This window comes from Andrographis paniculata, unplaced genomic scaffold (assembly GCF_009805555.1).
Source record: "Andrographis paniculata isolate CXL003 unplaced genomic scaffold, ASM980555v1 Contig59END, whole genome shotgun sequence".
NCBI classification, from domain to species: domain Eukaryota; kingdom Viridiplantae; phylum Streptophyta; class Magnoliopsida; order Lamiales; family Acanthaceae; genus Andrographis; species Andrographis paniculata.
This window is the reverse complement of record NW_026137594.1, coordinates 3,253,977-3,272,602: the sequence shown is the minus strand read 5'-3', so window position 1 is coordinate 3,272,602 and position 18,626 is coordinate 3,253,977. Positions and strand designations below refer to the sequence as shown.

Sequence of the window (18,626 nt, the reverse complement as noted above, 5' to 3'; positions counted from 1 at the left end):
TATATAAAAGTAACGATGTGACGTAAAGTAAAAGTATTTATGAAAAAAAATTGAGTATTTAATAAAATAGTTACTTTGTAATTTAATCTCTCACAAAATAAAAATATATATATTTTGTAACAGTCAGATGAAGATAGAGTATTTACTTTGGAGTTTTTTTAGTTTTTCTATCATGCATCATTATTTTTTATTTATTAAAAAACATCCTTTACAACCAAAGTAAATTAGTCTCAACAGGTCCTTAAATATTTAATCTTTTTTCAGATTGGTAAACTTGCCACATCAGTTTATTCTCTATTTATATTTTACAAATATATATATATAATAAAAATCCAATCACTACTTAATCATTAGATCACCGCCAGTGAACATTCTTGAATATGATTATTTATGAACAAGTGGAGTAATTTTACATAAAAGTAATTATTGAACAATCATTTATAGTTATGATATTAAATATTTAAAATCTCTAAAGCAAACACAATCCAAATGAAAGAAAGCAGAAGCAACAAACTCCTTTTTCTTTCTTTTTTTATCTAATCATTTATCGTGATCGAAATTTTCAAATTATACAGAAGCGAGCTAGGTTCAAATGTTCAATTCAATCAAGTCAAAGTGATATAGACATAAATAAAAAAATTAGTAAGTATTATTCTCAATGACGTGAGGGAATGAATTTAATCAAATAATAATAATAATAAATAAATAAATGATCAATTAAAGTCCGAATTAGGTGAGACCATTGATGGATGGGGGGGAGAATAAAAGATGAGCAGGAAAGGCAATAATGGTGAGGGAGGGGGAAAAGGACAAAATCCAATCAATTCAATTCAATTCCCAGTGAAGTGAATAAAAACGAGTGCACGTGGATGCATCTCCCACACGTGCAGTCAATCATCAGAGGCCCATGTTTCAACCTCTGTCCCTCTCAATGCCACACGTACGCAATAACTCACTCACACATATCTTCTTCAATTCCAATTCCAATTCCAATTCCAATTTCAGGGTAATACAACAGTAATACTTCTATTTCAATTATATACAATAAATAGAAATAAAAACAAAAACAATCCCTGTGGCTGTAACCTCACACTGTTTTTCTGTACCCTATGTTTGTAAATAAACATAGTCAGAATATGCCTTCTTACACAATGATAAATAGATATAATAGGAATATATGGCAGACACACAGACTCACGAGATATGACCCAAGAGTCAATATCTTTACCCTCTGTACCAAAGCGTGACTTGTTAATTTACCAGCTAGATAGAATGACCAGATAATAGTTCAGGGATTAATATATGTGTAAGAAGATGAGGTGATAGATTGCATATATGTATATATCCATTGGCAATCATCTGATATGGATGGACAAAAATTGATACCATAACCAATCAAGTAGGATGCTTCTAATGGAAATTTCAACTAAACAATAGGACCTATGACATTAATTTTCTTGACCCACCCTATAGAACAAACATTAATTTCCTGTACCAAAAGAATTCAATCGTACCGATTGTTTATATCTATATATGCATTTAGATATACGTCAACCATCACAGCAAAAGACCAACAATGAAGGTTTTACTGTTACAGATCAATGTCTTCTCTGAACATTATTATAATTATTATTGTTGTTGTTGTATTACAACAAAACAAACAAAGCAGTCTTTAATAATTAATGGGTATGAACTGTTGGAATTATAACTAGAATTGAAAATCTATATAAATTAATTCAACAATAAATTGGATCATATAGGCATTTTGTAGAAGCTATAATTCGTTACTATAATGTGTACACTATCAACACCCTGACTCGTGATCTTGAATAAATTATGATGACACTAGAAAATTAACAATATAAAGAAACAAGGAGTCGGCAAGGGGTTAGTATATATCCAGAATGGCTTATTTATCGTTTTATGGGAGACATTATTCAGAATATAATGCATGAAATTGGAGAAATGTATGCAATAATTTGGAAGGAGGAAAATAATGGTAGGGAGAGGAAGGGATGGGTACCAACTTTAGCAAAAAGCAGAAACAAACAAAATGGAGGCCCCCGTGCACCTCTGGAGTTTTGATTGCATATCACACATTTAATGAAGCAAATACGTCTCTCCAGTTAAGCTCTGCATGTGTGCCTCTCACTAAACATTCATCTCTCTCTTCCTCTCTCTCTCTCTCTCTCTATATTATTATTGTTTGTATATGCAACCTTTTCCATCCTAAATTGTCTGTTTCCTTCTGTAGTTTCCGTGTTCATCTTTTTGCTACCACCATTTTCTTATGCCCCACCATTCTATTTTCCAAATTTAAATACTATAATATTTACAGGTCTTATTTCCTACCTCCTCAATTTCTATTATTGTCGGCAATATCCTTTTTTTCTGTTCTCTCTAAAAACTAACAAGAAATTGTAGCTTAATATCAGTAAGACTAACAAGTTATCTGTGCAGAAAACAACTAAAAATAAAAAGCTTCAAGGGTTCTAATCATCTCAACTTAATCATGAATGAAACTCAATTCATACTTAAATTTTCCTATTGGAATGGCAGAAATGAAATTGTAAAATAACACGTACCTTAAAAAAACCTCTAGTGAGGGATGGATGATTACCAAAAAATTTCTTTCAAGTGCAAAAGGCACACTGTGTCAGTTGCGTCAAATCCCTTTCTGAGTATCTTCTCAAGGATCCACACTTCTCTTCACGTCATTGTCCGGCCCACCTTTAATGACACCTTATGACAAGGCATCAGTATCAACTGAAAGTCAATAAATAAAGATGAGAGAGGAGAAGAAAATTAATAGTAAATGAGAATTACAAGACAAACCATCCTGTCTTAGGAGTATGTATACACATATTACAAATGATCTTACCTACTGATGAGACTAGTCAAGCATGTACGCTTTTGTGTACGGCGTCACCCATTTGCATGCCTTTTTTTGCTCAATATCAAATGCAACACATCCATCCATCGATATCCATATTTTCCACACACACATTTAAACATGCATCTGTTTTTTTCTTCTTATTTTCCGTAGAGAGACTGTGCACAGCATATTTTGTTTTATCCTTTGTATTCAACGAATACCTAACTTCTACCTTTGTCATTTTTATGCACATCAAAAGATTAAAAAAAAAAAAATGTAGTCCCAACTATGCTATGGAACACCTGTTGTAACTATGGTTATGTTTTCTATGCTAAGATAAGGGGCTTAATTTAGTCAAAGCAAATCAAATGAAGCATTGTTAGGCATAAAGAACATGCTTGTAGTAAAAAATTTGTTTCTTTTGCCTCCAAATATTAGGTTTTTATTATTTGAATTCTCATAAAAAGCATCTCATCATACATTATTTTAATATCGAACTCAAACCAAAATTTTATCAAATCTATCGAAAGAAACATACAAATAACTGAAAAAGAAAATGAGCTCTGCCCAAGAGATAGAACTTGAATGTGAATGTGGTTTAGTGGGCATGCGTGACTGAAAGAAAACAAATCTAGGGTCACTTTCAATAAATTTGGGTTTGATTAGCAAGATTGCAAACTTCTATCATATTCTCTCACTAAATCCAATCATAAATCAAGCTTAGTGGATTACCATTACTCAGCAGGGAAAAGGGTTCTTCCTCTGATCTATATAATTTATAGTCTCCCTCTGCACAAGGCTCAAAAAAGTCATTGCATTTTGACTTATGAGCAAGATTAGAACATGGGGAACAATGGCATAAAGCTAGAAAGCGGAAGTGAGGCAAAACACAGTCAAGGGTCAATTTTCACGGGAGAAGTTAAATTTAAACAGGATCTACAGTTTACAGTTGCAGACTTCATTGTTCTAACTTAGAATATTGAAAAGGAAAAAAATGCATAGTGTATTTACACTCTCCTATTCATTGGCATAGTATCGGTTACTCCATGAATTAAGCATTCACATTCACACTCACTAACCAAGAAATGTCAATTAGTGTGCAGATCTAATTGGCAGACATGTGAACTAGTTAGCAGCAGGGCTATGCTTCTACTAGGGTGGTGTCCATGTGCTCCACTATGGTTTCAAACATATATCAGTCAAATGGAGCTTCTCTCCAGCACTGCCCCATAAAAGTTTAATAAATATCCAGTAATGGGACAAAAATGAATACAAGAGCTATACATTTAAATATTCAACAGATGGAGAAAATACAAATATATACATTTTCCAGTTAACAATTAGAATTAACCTGTTAAAAGCTCATGAATGAATTATTGAGGAACTTCATCGCAGCATATGGTGTAGAGTGATTCATTAAACAAAACTTTCCCTCCAGGCTCCAGCACTTTATAAAAGAAGCTGGATAATAACAAAATGATTAATAATGACAACCAATGCTGTGGATTAAAAAAACATATGTATATACATATATTATATATACAACATATCAAAGTGATTGGCTAAAAAAATTTACTGCTGCAACTTCGATGAACCTATAGAATGAAGGCCGTGCTTACGAGGAGTATTAATTAAATATACTCTTATGCGTATAAAATATTATTATTAATTAATAACTATATTTATATAGATGCCGAGATATTGTACCATGCCTTTCATTTAAGCACTATTCAATTATATTTTCAGTGTTCGCAATTCTTTAAAAAGTTATGACATCCTTACTATAATTACTTTTTTAATATAAAATTTAATACCACCATTTATTCATTAATTTTTTTATTTTAGTTTTTAAATAATCTAAAAGACTGGGGTGCTAAGCTAAGCTTAGCCAGGTCCCTCCCCCCTTAGCATGCATGATTTGGCGTATTATCAACCCCCAACCCCACCCCTACCCCATTTCCTCTCTCCATAATTCATAGATTTCATAAGCTCTATATAAAGACCCGCACGAGCTCATGACCAGCCCGTACAAACTAGAGCAAATCACATAGCTTTCAAAGCTCTTCCCCCCTTCCCCCTCACACTTTCTACAATAGCCATAGAGAGAGAGTTTCTAGAAACAAAGAGAATTAATGGCTGCCTTACTTGTGATCCTGGGGGCCTTTTGGGGCCTATGCATCTTGAGTATTGCTTTACTGAGATGGAATGAGGTCAGGTACAGGAAGAAAGGATTGCCTCCTGGCACCATGGGGTGGCCAGTTTTTGGGGAGACTACGGAGTTTCTAAAGCAAGGTCCAGGCTTCATGAAAAGCCAGAGATCAAGGTTTCCCCTATATCATTCTTTCTGCAAAAAATAAGAGATTAATCTTGTTTCTGATTTTTCCAATCTCCAATCCAATCTTTCTGCACGTTAATCACAAAAAGGATTATGCATGTTAAGATGAGTATAATAGCCAATATAGAGAAAACTGTAAAAAACACATGCGATCAGTCAAACCGGTAATGATCTTACAGTTGTTGAGGATGCTTGACTAACCATTTCCGTGTTTCTATAGGTTTGGAAGCTTCTTCAAATCGCATATACTGGGATGTCCCACCATTGTTTCAATGGATCCAGAGCTTAACAGGTACATCCTGGTGAATGAAGCTAAAGGCCTTGTCCCTGGTTATCCCCAGTCAATGTTGGACATCTTAGGGAAATGCAATATTGCAGCTGTCCATGGCTCTGCCCACAAGCATATGAGAGGAGCATTGCTTTCTCTCATCAGCCCTTCCATGATTAAGGATCAACTCCTGCCAAAAATCGATGATTTCATGAGATCCCATCTCAGTAAATGGGATAACCAAATTGTGGACATTCAGGAGAAAACTAAAGAGGTTCGTAATTTTCAAAAAAAAAAAAAAAAATGTAGATCCAATCCAACCTATGATTTACTTTTCCCACTTTTGACATGAAATTAAAACAATCGATCATTAACTTTTCAGATGGCCTTCCTATCATCTCTAAGGCAAATAGCAAGCAATGAAGCTGGTGGTATATCTCAAGCATTCATGCCTGATTTCTTCAAACTGGTGTTAGGGACTATTTCACTCCCCATCAATCTTCCCAACACAAACTATCGTCAAGGACTTCAGGTAAACATCCTTGAGCTTCTTCTAATTTGTTTCAAAATTATTCGGGTATGCTAAGAACTTTACTTAAATTCATCACAGGCAAGACAGAACATTACAACCTTCTTGAGACAACTGATAGAAGAAAGAAGATCATCAGGTGAAAATCAACAGGACATGCTTGGTTACCTAGTGGGTGGAGAAAATAAATACAAGCTATGCGACGAGGAGATGATTGACCTAATCATCACAATTCTCTACTCTGGATATGAGACTGTGTCAACTACTTCTATGATGGCAGTCAAGTATCTTCATGATCATCCAAAAGTACTCGAAGAATTGAGAGTAAGTGGAGATTTTCAATATTGCAATGTCTATGTTTCAATAACAGTCAGTCACAGATCCTAACTCATGTTTAAATCTTTCAGAAGGAACATATAGCAATAAGAGAAAGAAAAGGACCTGAGGATCCTATAGATTACAATGACTACAAATCCATGCGCTTCACACGTGCGGTAAGTAGTAGTGATTGCTTTGTCACACAACGACAGTTACTGTAATACTATAATCTTGAGCTAATTGACATTTGCCTCTCACTCCAAGTGCAGGTCATATATGAGACATCAAGACTAGCCACAATAGTGAATGGAGTTCTGAGGAAAACAACTAGAGATATGGAAATAAATGGTACCCACAAACAATCTTTCTTCAATAATTAGAGCTTTTTCCCCGTTGCTTTCTTAATGAATTAGCAGCACGCAGGAAAAATCTGAAATTACTAGCAGCAGTTCAACCTGTAATAATCAAAGTATTCATCTTTTTGAAAATGAAATAAATTAAAGAAAAGCCAGGGGAGGGATGCATGCAGGAGCAATCATGGGATAAGAAATAAAAATAAATAAATATGAACATGGACCCTACCCCTATCATGATCCACATGGAAAACCTATCATTCCAGCCTAAGACATCCACTGATGACCCGTCTCTTGCCCGAGCCAATTATTTTGTCTATGCTTTTGGATAAGAGAAAAGGGATATCAATTCCATATCCCTTCCAATACAGAAAACTTGTAATTAAAACGTTTAACGCCCTCTAAAATGAAATTTTTAAAAAACCAACAATAGATTTGTAGTTTCTTCTGCTATTAAACACTAATCCTATGAAACAGTTCTGTATCACTTACCTGATTCTTTCAATTTCAGGATACACCATTCCTAAAGGGTGGAGGATATACGTCTACACGCGAGAAGTTAACTATGATCCACATCTCTATCCTGATCCCCTAGCCTTCAATCCATGGAGATGGCTGGTTAGTACTCACAAATGCTAAGCTAATAATAATTTCAATATAAACTCTCATAACCTTAAACTAACGACATTTATAATGAATGTAATGAAATGTAGGATAAAGGCCTAGAACATCAACACCAGTTCCTGATTTTCGGAGGAGGCACCAGGCAATGCCCCGGGAAAGAACTAGGACTGGCCGAGATTTCCACATTCCTTCATTATTTTGTGACCAAATACACATGGAAGGAAGTCGGTGGAGACAAGCTTATGAAATTTCCGAGAGTTGAAGCGCCAAACGGGCTTCGCATTAGGGTTTCTGCACGCTAACACCCAAAATAACAATGTACAGAGTGAGGCAACCAAATTGACCCAGCGGATCAGAGTAGATTTTTCGGATGTACAAAAATTTTCGGCTAACACGAGCATTAGAGAAATTCAGAAACCGTTTAGCACAACAAAATTACGTGCATATGCAGTGAAAAGAAATTACTAAGAAGAAGAGGAATTCAGCCAATATCTATTTCGTACTGAACTTTTCATCAATCCTCAATGTCGATCAGAGTAGCTTTGCGGATGTAAAATTTTTCGGCTAACACGAGCATTAGAGAAATTCAGAAACCGTTTAGCACAACAAATTTACCTTCATATGAATAAAAATGAAATTACGAAGAAGAAAAAGAAGAAGAAGATTTCAGCCACTTTTTCATTTGCACTGAAATTTCCATCAATCCTCAATGTCGATCAGAGTAGCTTTTTCGGATGTACAAAAATGAGCATTAGAGAAATTCAGAAACCATTTAGCTCAACAAATATGCAATAAGAATGAAATTTACTAATAAGTCATGAATTTTTCATCAATCCTCAATGTCGATACGCAAATAACAAACCAGAACTGAAGAAGAAGCTAAATTAAATGAGAACAGTCATGAATTTTGCATCAATCCTCAATGTCGATGCGCAAATAACAAACCAAAACTGAAGAAGCAGCTAAATGAGAATAGACATGAATTTTGCATCAATCCTCAATGTCGATACGCAAATAACAAACCAAAACTGAAGAAGAAGCTAAATTAAATGAGAACAGAAAATTCGGTATCAGAAAGAAACCAGACAAAAAATGAGGGTGCTCCGAGAGGCGAGGACAACCAGCAACTGCAGACGAAGATATCATATATCTATCAATCGGCAGCGCCACCTTCGAGCCAACCGGCGGCGACACATGCGGGCGCTGCGCGCGCAGGGCGTCGGTGTTTTTATTTGTTTCAGGGGAAAACCGCCGGAGAAACAACCCCTTCACATTGCCTCCGAACCTGCCGGCAGAGACGGGTTTAGGGTTCGCAGAGCGCGCGCAGATCCCGCCACCACACCCTCTGTGAATTACGTTTTGCTTTCCAAATTCTTGTTCATATAATAAAAAATATCGGTTTCCACAGCCGATGTGGGATTCTCGAATGGTAAGTAAATTTTTACTGCGTTAATTAATTTAAGGGCTGTACAGTAAAAAATCGGATCAACAGAAGACTGCATTGAACATCATCTAGTCGACACGTGTCCGTGTCCGTCATCATCTTCCGTAAACAGATAGAAACGTGCGCAGTATTGAATACTTATGACATTGTCAAAACATTGGATCCCATTTTGGTGATTCCCACGGGTTCGACTACGAGTTGTACGTACAACCGTAGATACATTCCATTCTAACTAATGATATCTCCGCATTTTGCCGGTTATAGTCGGTGAATTTATCCAATAAATTTTCTTTTAACACTGTGACAAAAATTTTGCTATCAAATCAGATCTTTATTTTTTATTGAAAGTCGAGGGAAAAAAAAAAATCTTGGGCAAACAAAATTTAAATTTTGGCATTATTTACTATAGAACAATTTTTCTTAAAAAATTATTACAATAAATATCTACTTTTACTTAATTTTACATCATATATGTAATTGTTTATTATTTATAAAATTCTTCAAAACTTTCCAATTAGCTTTACATATATGCATTTATTTATTTATTTTAAATTTTTGGTATTATTTAACCAAATATCTAACTCATATTCGCATTAGAATCTTGCTAGTACAACTCACAAGCAAGCACAAAATATGCAAAGAAAGCAAACAAGCACTCAACTAAGTATAATAGATGTCATCCCCTAACGGATGGCCTCGACGACTACAGATCCCTGCCACACATAAAAAGTAACTGTTTGATGCTATATTTAAACAAAAAAATAAATAAATAAATAAAAATTTGAATAGTAAAAGTTTGGAGTAGAATCCAAAAAAACAACAAAACCTATATATTTTGGAGTATATACATCAAGATCAAGATGTCTTGAACCACAATTCAACTTACAATCAAAACATGTCTTTATTGTTCCTTACAATTGTATCTTCCTAAAGATCAAAACCAGTCGAATGGATGATCCTAAAATTTACAGACATATTCTTTATTAATTCCTTCGAGGCCGGAAACCCCAACCGGCGATCATCATCGATGAGTTCATCGCCAATACAACATAACAACATGTACAGTTTCAAGTTACACAAAAGATAAAATCCCTACTTTCCTAACACAAGATAATTCCTTTCTACATCAAGAAAATTAAAACTGGAGGGCAAATTTAAGCTGTACCATCAATTCAAATTGCGATTTCAGCTAAGCCCTCCGTAAATCGAATCTCCACCGTTCAACAAATGCTCCCTGCACCATCACAACGGGGAAAATGTTTAATGGGATCCAATAAACTTTCAAAAAGACAACACATTTTTACTACCTTATTCGTTCACAATACCGAGCTAAAGAATCAGAGCCAGTTCTTAACGCTATATCCTCAATCTCCGATGCATTCGATAGAGTCACACTGTTTGCCAATGAAAACTCACAAAGCTCCTTCAAAGAATACGCATCCGTCAACACTGCTGAATGCCCACCTCCAGCAGTTAATTTCCGAACTTCCCCAACACACCTAAACGAAAAAGTAAAAAAAGCTTCGATCAGTTGTAATTTCTGTCATCATTTCATACAATTTACGATGGATGTAAAAGTAATATCATTTTCCCTACCAATCAACCGGAGAAGGGTACCATGCGTAAGTAGTCTTCTCGTTAGCTGCCTGGCCGTAGTTGTTGTAACCCCATCCATATATCCGACCTTCCTTATTACATACAAGAGTATGAGAATGACCGCAGCAGACGAGCTTCACTCCATCAGGGATCACCAAAACTGGTAAGTTCCTGAGCATGTTTTGCGACACATTAGGTGTGCAAGAAAAGAATCCATTTAGGGGGCCGAGACCTAACTGCCCTGCCTGACCACCCCCCCAAGCATACAGCCCTCCTTTCTCGGTCAAAGCAGACGTATGCACGCCACCGCATGCGACTTCCTTAATGAAAATCCCATCTAGGGCGACTACACGCCTAGGCAAGAGTTCTTTATCGACAGATTGAAGAGAACAATGTCCTAGTTGGCCCATGCTTCCAAGACCCCAGGTATAGCTGCAATGTTAAGTAAAAGTTACGAGGCTATTATTAACATAACTCGTAAAAAAGGGTAAAAAAGGGTAAAAAGCCAATAAAGATCAGCTCCATCGAAGAAAAAGCTAAAGGAAAGCCCATTTCTATGTACCTGAGTAGAGTTGAATGGATGGTTCTAGTGTTCGGAAATCTAGGATTAATAAATTTGGTAATTTATATTTGACGTCCTCTAAAAACTAACTACTTGAATTCACCTATTCTTGGAATCATGGGAAGAAACATGAAAGCTAAGTTGATACCTCCATAGTTACAAACCACCAACAAAAATGGAAGATGAAATTTAAGGATAAAAACAGGGGAAGAAAGATCATGAGAAAGGTGTGTAAGTTGAAGCAAATAGACACAAATGTCTCGAGACATAGACTCAATTCTATCACTCAAATAGAATGCAAATGTTAGCATCAATAGTCAGCTACTTTTAGCATATGGTTCTGCCGGTAACACTAGCACAAATTTTGAGCATGTACTTAGGAGTATTTAACAACTAAAACCTTCGAGAATAGATTTATAACCTTCAAGATTTAAGAGATCCATCTAATATAGCTTTCCAAGAAACGTTAATCTATTTCACTACATGACCAGTGTAACTATGCAGTCCTCATTGGTAAAAACCTTTTCCTTGGATTTTCCAGTGCAGGCATATCATTCCGATTAGCAAACTAAATACATATATATATATAGATAGATAGATAGATAGATAGATAGATAGATAGATAGAATAGGAACGAGCAGAAGTCAACCAAGCAACCCAGCCTCAAACTTGAACGCCCCATTATAATGCTTGTCCTAAATTTTCTGATAACCCAAGCCATTTGGACAACTCACACCCCAACTCATATGCCTAACAGAAGCATGTATCTTGATCAGAAGATCCGGTGGAACACTTACACCTCGCCTTCATTTGATATAGCTGCAGTATGGTACTCTCCACATGAAACCTGGGTAATCGTCACACTTTTGGGTACTTCATCAAGGAACCTAGCATAACTGTAAATTATTCCAGCCCCCTGAAGGCCTTCACATGTAATGCCTCTCCCAAGCTGACCATATTCATTATAGCCTGATTTACCAGATCAGTTACAAAACTAAGGTTAATAAAATGCGAAACATTCAAGTTGAATAGCTCTGGCCTTACATTTTTCATGTGTCGAAGATAACAAACAAAGATAAAGTAATAAACAAGCACGACAGGCATTAACAAAGATTTATAAAATACATGTCTTCTTAACAAGCATGAATCGAACAAACACACCGGGCACAATTGGTAAATATGGGACATATCGGACATTACCCCATGCTTGAAGGAATCCATCTTCTGACAGAGCAACCACATGAGCAGCACCACAAGAAACTTGAACAACCTTGAATGATTATAGTGTGAGTGAAATAATTAATCAGCAGCATAAAATTAAAAAAACGGCAGTCTACATTGGCAAGAATTACATACCAGGAAGATAAAGGAAAACAAGATAGAAGCTTACACTTGAGAAACAAACAAATTTGGTATTAACACATGAAAATCATAACACATAATTTCGAGAATGGTTTGAAGACCATATATGTGTAAGTGGGTTGTTATATAAGCTACAAATGCAAAAAAAAAAATTTAAAAAGACCGTGCAATGAGATGAGAAAATCCAAATAGATATACCATACAACAACTGTCTCAACTAAGCATCCCATTTACGATGTTACAGGTCAATCAATGCATAGAGTGAGTGTTGTGGAATGAAAATGACATGGTACCTTGTTTGAATCGAACGCTCCCCAAAAGAGGCGTGGATAATTGGAACCCTGGTAAGGTGGAATACAAAATTAATTCAACATAAATGTCATATTAAGAACAAAATTATAGAAGAAAAGACTACTCATTCAACTTTACGATGATAAACAATACATTAGCCACAAAGGCAATACAATACAATTTTTCAAATTAAACTTTAGGCTTAGACAGAAACTCCAAATGTTTTAATGCATAATTCGTAGTCATGTTCTAACAGTAACTTCTGACATTATCTAGAAAGCTTCCTATCTAGAAGAAACTCACAGTCATTAAATTTTTTTATTTTTTATTTTTAACTCCACATGTAAATAGTATGAAGAGAAATATACTAAACTAGAAATAGAATGATATCATTACACAGACTACAAGCTGAAATATTAAACCAAAACAGTAACTAGTGAGTAGAGAGACATCTTTTTCATTTTCCATCATATAGATATGATGTTGATTGACCTAAAATAGTAGAAGGATGATTTCGCAGATTCTTAATTTTCGAATTTAAGTGATGCTCGGTGGAAACAAATATCCGGTAATAGCAGTGTCGTGTAAACTTATATACATACACACACACACATATATATATATATATATAAATTGTTCAAGAACATGAATAACAAACCCACCTGATTTTGCCCCCATACCCACATTCTCCTCTTAGGTACAGACCCTTCTTCTTCTCCCCGCGCCTCGGCAATTGCAGCAGTGCAATGTGCTCCACAGGACACAGATATCACAAATTCAGATTGCAAATTCTTCACCTTCTTTGGGTACTTTCTGCCCCTTTCAGTCCCATCCCCCAGCTGTCCATATTCATTAGCTCCTGTTTACAATTTCCAAAAAATTAAAAAAAAAAAAGAAAAAAGAAAAGAAAAAGAAAATCACTAATTCACACAAAGTCAAGAACCAATCTGAAACACAAATACTTCAAACACTAAAATCAATACATCAATCTATCTCAAATTCAAGAACTTAATTACCCCCAAACCAATCAAATTAATACTAAATCCAGGTAACCCTAACCCTAATTATTCAATCCGCCAAGAATTGGGTAATAACTGGAGAAATAAACTGCAGCAAAATGGAAGAACAACGCAACCGTACCCCATGTGAAGAGCGAGCCGTCGGAGGCCACAGCTGCAGTGTGTTCGCGACCACAAGCGATATCCAGCCACCGCGAATTTCCACCGACGGCGGGACAACCGAATAGGTCCGGCGGCAGCTGCTTCGGGATGCGCAGATTCCCCTCTTTGTCCCTCCGACCCGTTTGGCCCGACTGGTTGTATCCCCAAATGTAAATGACACTCTTTGTCGGAATCCTTGTGTGCTTAGATTCCCCCAGAATCTCGTCAATCTCCATATCCGCACTCCCTCCAATTGTCGAGACTCGATGACGACGGACCGTAGACGATTGAGGACTGATTATCGCATCAATTCAGGGAATTGAAGAGAGCAACCAAGAAATCCAACGATAGACTAATTGTAGAAAAACTTCTTACCGGCCTTCCAAGCAAATAGGTAGTTTGTAGTGCACGTGTTGATATTTTTGGGTGTCCCCTGAAACCTCCCGGGACTTCCAACACCAGAAAAATCCGTACAAATTATGAAACAGACCCCACAGTTTAACGGTCTGGATTTCCCCATATTCGCACGGTCCCGGTACCTCCCATTTATCACAGCACAGTTTTTTTCTCCAAAAATATAGGCATATTAATATTAGTATGAATTGATTGGTTGTGTTTCTGAATTTATTTTTATTTTACTTTTATTAATTGTATTAAAATAAATTGGTTTTCAAGAAATCAATAAAACAATTAAATAACTGAATAAGTATGTATTTAAAATATGTTTGAGTATATCATTTGAAGCACAAGGATGAAAAAATTCCTGAAATTCAAAATTTTCAAAGTGTTTGTTGAAAATTAAAAAAATATATATATATCGAGTTTAAAAATGAATAATGGATTGAAATTATGTGAAGGTCAGTGTAACAAGTTCCATGCAAATGTAAAAATTGCAATACATGGTATAATGAAAAAATACCACAACAAGTCCTTAAAGAATGACCTGGTGGTGTAGGGGTTGAATTTATAACCATGAGGTCATGAGTTCAAACCCTCGATTGCCTTAGGTCACTTGCCGTATCAATAAAATAAGATATTTATAGAAATAAAAAAATCTATAATTACTATAAAAATAAAATTAGTAACTTTGTATTTTGTCACATCTACACTACATATATAAGATGAATCATTTTATAGGAAAAAGTAATACTTCATGGCCAATGCCCCAACCCTTAAATTCATAATCATCAATCCAGTAGTAAACATATATCATCCTTCCACATGAAACCAATTTCCGAACTTTTTTGAAAAATACAACAATAGAGAAACAAGTCTAACAGAGTAGCATCATCGTTTAACAACATTTTTCAGCAAGGTAGGGTATAGTATATACATACACAAATAGCTTTTTACACTGTCTGATTCTTTATCTTTTATTCTTGTTTCTGTAGGCGGTTGGCTTCATCCACGACGAGCTGTAGGAAGGCCAGAAAGATCAAGCTGTCGTCTCATCGAACGCCATCATCTACAAATGAAGCCAAGCATTATGATATTTCAGAAGATAGCTAAATACAATACATATAGAAGAAGGGTAAGTTCTAATACACCCAAGTCAAATGTCATCAATCTTTCATCCTAGTTAAGAAATTCCAAAAAATCTATCTATATTTTGTTAAAAATTCTACACAAAATTGCACACCATTGCAATTGAGAATGCATATTTAACATTTTTCCTCTGAAAACTTGGGACAAATTAGTATATTTGGACTGCAACTCAAAAATGTAATCCCATACGAGGATTAAGGATATGTTTTTTTTCTCAATATAGATACATTATTTTTTCTCACAAAATATCACATCAAAATACGAGTGCTTTGGTTACAGTGCTGACGCCTTAAACGCCAGCACCGTGCTGATTTTCCCCGAAAGCACAAAGTAAATATCCGGAGAGCACCAAATAGTCCAGATAGCAAGATAGCACTATGTTCTTGAATTAAGAATTATGTGTCATCTGTTTGTTTTTTAAATTGGTGCTCTAACAAGTAGATTTGTTGCTTTAGAAGCGCTCTATAGAATATATATTGTGCTCCTATACAAATATCTATGATGCTATCTGAACTTTTGATTTATGCAATCACAACAATTGAACGGTGCTTTCTAAAGATTTACAGTCCTTTCTGAGAAAGTGATGTTGATTTTGTACTAAACCACACACAAAAGTATAATGGAATTTACATATATTAAAATATTTTCTCTCACAAAATACGCATCAAAATATAATTTAAACAAAAGCTCAAATCCAGAAAGAAAGAATAAAGATTTTCTACTAAACCACACACAAAAGTATAATGGAATTTACGATACTAAAGGGAAGGACGAGTTAGTAAGCAGGCATTACCTTGCCACAAACCGGGCAGTTGTCGCTTCTTTCCATCCACTCATATATACAACCAAGATGAAAATGGTGCGAGCATTGTGTAATTATTTTTGGGTTTTCGGTAGTATATTCTGCAATGCATCAGAGGTAATAAAACAAACATCTTATTGAGATTCAAAGTAACATGGGAGAACATGGTTTAGATTACAAACCTTCAAGACATGTGGGGCAAACATCTTCATCTTCTGAGGATGTATAAATATGAGCAAACCCTGATGTAGTTTTAGCTGATGTATGCTTCAGTGATGATCTTGAAGTATAATCTTTATCTTCATCACATGTGAACTCATTCCATTTCTTCTTGCTACTCAAAGACTCAGATTGCTCGTCAACTTCACTTGCTCTTAACGGCTCGGTTTCCTCATGGGAATGGCTCGAACCTTTCTCCCTTCGGGACACAAGTCCATCACGCTGCAATCGGAAGTACCTGGGATCTGCATCGTAAGGAAGAGGTCTTGGAGGAGAGCGAAACGTATCAGCTAGAGAGTTATCAACAGAGGACATTGGGCTTAAGGATGTCGTTCCCTGAGCAGATGAAGTTAAAGCGTGTTCATCTCCTCTGTGGAACAGTGATGAGTACTGAAACATGCAACACTTGACTATATCAATTTTTACAGTCGACACATTGAACATCCATGACAAAATAATCATATAAAATAAAATTCATACTTGTGCAGATAAAAATTTCTGTTAATTATGATAACTTTTCTAATGGATGCAACATTTATATTGAAAGAAGAAACTCTACCGACTCAGTTAAATAAATAATTCCATCTAGAGAAAACCCGCTAATCAAGCATCAAAAGGGTTATCCATAGAAGCTCGAGACAATCTCTCCTACCGCATAATGTTCCAAAATCTCAAGTTGAAAGATCATTGATAGGAAAACAGAACATTTAACTAGAGAAATATAAATAGCTGAGTCTACAAAAACAGCAATAAAAGGGTTGGAGTAGGACATCTATAATACATATGGCTATAGAAAAAGTAACAAACCATAACATTTGAATCACTGAAAAGAACCAACACATGTCAATACCGTATACACATATTATATATATACATATACGTATGTGTGTGTGTGTATTCAACAGAAGAGAGCAATGCATTACCAAATGGAAAAAGTTTTGGATGAAGCATCGAAGGCATATGCAATTCCGAAAAATAGCATTGTTTGGATTAGCAAAATCTTCACATTCATCCCTCAAACAACAACAAGCAGCACCCATGTTTACCAGCAACACAGTCAGTCCACTGTAATCCTTACAACCTGTATGTATATGTGTGTGTGCCTATGCCAGCAGGCAATCACCAAAGCATCAGCAATCCAACCGCAACATCACAAAATACAAGCTGTTGCAGCAAGAGTGAAACCTGCGGAAGCTAATTACCACACTGTCTTCATTACACCAAAATGTATCCTATCTGCATCAGACCAAAATGTATTTTTTTCCTCTTAGGTTTGGAGACATTAAAACCACAGAAATTAGTTTGGCAACCACCTGCAGGATCAAGCTAATATAGAGTAATCATTTGAAGGAAATTATACAAATTCGCTGCAGAAAAACTAAAAAATTACACAGCTGGATATCACCACTGTTTCAAGTGTAAGATTTCTCAATAAACCCTCAATTACCCACCCACAAAAATTAAACACGAAATCGACTCAACGGGCTAAATTATTCCAAACAAACAAAACGCGAAAATTCCTAAACCCTACAAAAACGCCCAAATTATTCATCGAAGAAAAAATCGATACTATTCGCTCCACTCCAACCACACAATTAAGGGCAAAATGAAGCGAAATTGAACTGAAAAAAACAAATTCGCCTAACAAACCGACGTTCAAATGTAAGTACCAATTGATCGAGAACAGATTTTTCACGTAACCCGAGAGTCGACGGATCAGCCGGTTGTCATTTTCTTCCCCGTTTCGGGCAGGTAGATGTTTGAGAAACAGTATCTACAGACTACAGTTGAGTAATTTGAGAAACGGATGAAATTGAGGCTAATTGTTTATGGGGGTGGGTCGAGATGAAAAGGGACAAATGAATGCGCGGAGCTGAGGCCCCGGCGGTGGGTGGGACGGAATATTCATTTCATTTGCATGTCGCTGTCATTTGTGTTGCATTTGATTTTATTTGTTAGGCGGAGACAGCTGGGCATTAATCACTGCTTTTTGAAATTTTTAATAATGTTGCTACCAATAAAATTGGGCCTAAGGTTTGTTCATTTAGGGTGTATTTGTTTAGGGTGTGCTTGTTCGGGGCTTTGGATTTTTAATTCGGATTTGAATAATAAAAAATAATTGTATGATATAATATAAATAAGTGTTTGATGTGATATTTTGAATATAAAATTAATTTTTAATATAATATAAAAAATAAAAAATAGATATTTGATTTGATGTTTTTTTATGAAAAAAAAAAAAATTGGATGAACAGTGTATTTGGGGGAAAATCCCCGAACAAACACACCCTGAGATTTGGGATATGAATTTAAATAATTGTTAAATACTATCTCTATCCATAA

General features: G+C 35.6%; 3 protein-coding genes and 1 long non-coding RNA gene across 18 annotated transcripts; 1 reads left to right on the top strand and 3 right to left on the bottom strand.

Moving 5' to 3' along the window:
* Positions 1-816: 816 nt before the first annotated feature.
* On the bottom strand, positions 817-8,671 carry LOC127258239 (uncharacterized). Of its 10 annotated transcripts, XR_007840276.1 has the most exons (8): positions 7,171-7,310; positions 6,908-6,999; positions 6,682-6,780; positions 5,412-5,668; positions 5,021-5,278; positions 4,227-4,336; positions 2,882-3,664; positions 817-2,766 (listed from the first exon to the last, which is right to left on the bottom strand). It is a non-coding gene; the product is annotated as an uncharacterized LOC127258239 (long non-coding RNA). The 10 variants fall into 10 exon arrangements; XR_007840274.1 differs by lacking the exon at positions 2,882-3,664 and having other exon boundaries at positions 824-2,766; XR_007840277.1 differs by lacking the exons at positions 817-2,766; positions 2,882-3,664 and adding an exon at positions 3,734-4,097.
* On the top strand, positions 4,894-7,740 carry LOC127258238 (cytochrome P450 85A1). The gene is made up of 8 exons (XM_051285015.1): positions 4,894-5,198; positions 5,431-5,752; positions 5,861-6,010; positions 6,089-6,331; positions 6,415-6,501; positions 6,595-6,673; positions 7,190-7,296; positions 7,392-7,740. The coding sequence occupies exons 1-8, from the start codon at positions 5,008-5,010 to the stop codon at positions 7,602-7,604; spliced, it is 1,392 nt and encodes a 463-aa protein (XP_051140972.1). The 5' UTR covers positions 4,894-5,007; the 3' UTR covers positions 7,605-7,740.
* An 877-nt stretch (positions 8,672-9,548) lies between the features above and the next one.
* On the bottom strand, positions 9,549-14,114 carry LOC127258370 (ultraviolet-B receptor UVR8). Of its 2 annotated transcripts, none has more exons than XM_051285184.1 (8): positions 13,698-14,114; positions 13,220-13,416; positions 12,560-12,607; positions 12,066-12,174; positions 11,702-11,873; positions 10,343-10,774; positions 10,054-10,245; positions 9,549-9,980 (listed from the first exon to the last, which is right to left on the bottom strand). In XM_051285184.1, the coding sequence occupies exons 1-8, from the start codon at positions 13,951-13,953 to the stop codon at positions 9,932-9,934; spliced, it is 1,455 nt and encodes a 484-aa protein (XP_051141141.1). In that variant the 5' UTR covers positions 13,954-14,114; the 3' UTR covers positions 9,549-9,931. The 2 variants fall into 2 exon arrangements, with proteins under 2 accessions (XP_051141141.1, XP_051141142.1); XM_051285185.1 differs by having other exon boundaries at positions 12,105-12,174.
* Positions 14,115-14,867: 753 nt separating this feature from the next.
* On the bottom strand, positions 14,868-18,206 carry LOC127258456 (E3 ubiquitin-protein ligase At3g02290). 5 transcript variants are annotated; one of them, XM_051285302.1, is made up of 6 exons: positions 17,954-18,201; positions 17,469-17,596; positions 17,207-17,386; positions 16,247-16,673; positions 16,056-16,165; positions 14,868-15,182 (listed from the first exon to the last, which is right to left on the bottom strand). In XM_051285302.1, the coding sequence occupies exons 3-6, from the start codon at positions 17,321-17,323 to the stop codon at positions 15,153-15,155; spliced, it is 684 nt and encodes a 227-aa protein (XP_051141259.1). In that variant the 5' UTR covers positions 17,324-17,386; positions 17,469-17,596; positions 17,954-18,201; the 3' UTR covers positions 14,868-15,152. The 5 variants fall into 5 exon arrangements, with proteins under 5 accessions (XP_051141259.1, XP_051141258.1, XP_051141260.1 ...); XM_051285301.1 differs by having other exon boundaries at positions 17,469-17,519; XM_051285303.1 differs by having other exon boundaries at positions 16,247-16,619; positions 17,207-17,519; positions 17,954-18,206.
* Between the last annotated feature and the right edge of the window lie 420 nt (positions 18,207-18,626).

Bases quoted from the DNA above. Each gene is read 5' to 3' on its own strand.
- LOC127258456 (XM_051285302.1), bottom strand. From the start codon at position 17,323: ATGGGTGCTGCTTGTTGTTGTTTGAGGGATGAATGTGAAGATTTTGCT. The intron at 16,674-17,206 runs GTAATGCATTGC...TGCATGTTTCAG, and splicing joins TCCAAAACTTTTTCCATTTG to TACTCATCACTGTTCCACAG. The intron at 15,183-16,055 runs GTAATGCCTGCT...CTTCATTTGTAG, and splicing joins ACTGCCCGGTTTGTGGCAAG to ATGATGGCGTTCGATGAGAC.
- LOC127258238 (XM_051285015.1), top strand. From the start codon at position 5,008: ATGGCTGCCTTACTTGTGATCCTGGGGGCCTTTTGGGGCCTATGCATC. The intron at 6,332-6,414 runs GTAAGTGGAGAT...TAAATCTTTCAG, and splicing joins AAGTACTCGAAGAATTGAGA to AAGGAACATATAGCAATAAG. The intron at 7,297-7,391 runs GTTAGTACTCAC...AATGAAATGTAG, and splicing joins TCAATCCATGGAGATGGCTG to GATAAAGGCCTAGAACATCA.
- LOC127258370 (XM_051285184.1), bottom strand. From the start codon at position 13,953: ATGGAGATTGACGAGATTCTGGGGGAATCTAAGCACACAAGGATTCCG. The intron at 12,175-12,559 runs GTACCATGTCAT...TAATCATTCAAG, and splicing joins GAGCGTTCGATTCAAACAAG to GTTGTTCAAGTTTCTTGTGG. The intron at 10,246-10,342 runs GTAGGGAAAATG...TTTTTCGTTTAG, and splicing joins TACCCTTCTCCGGTTGATTG to GTGTGTTGGGGAAGTTCGGA.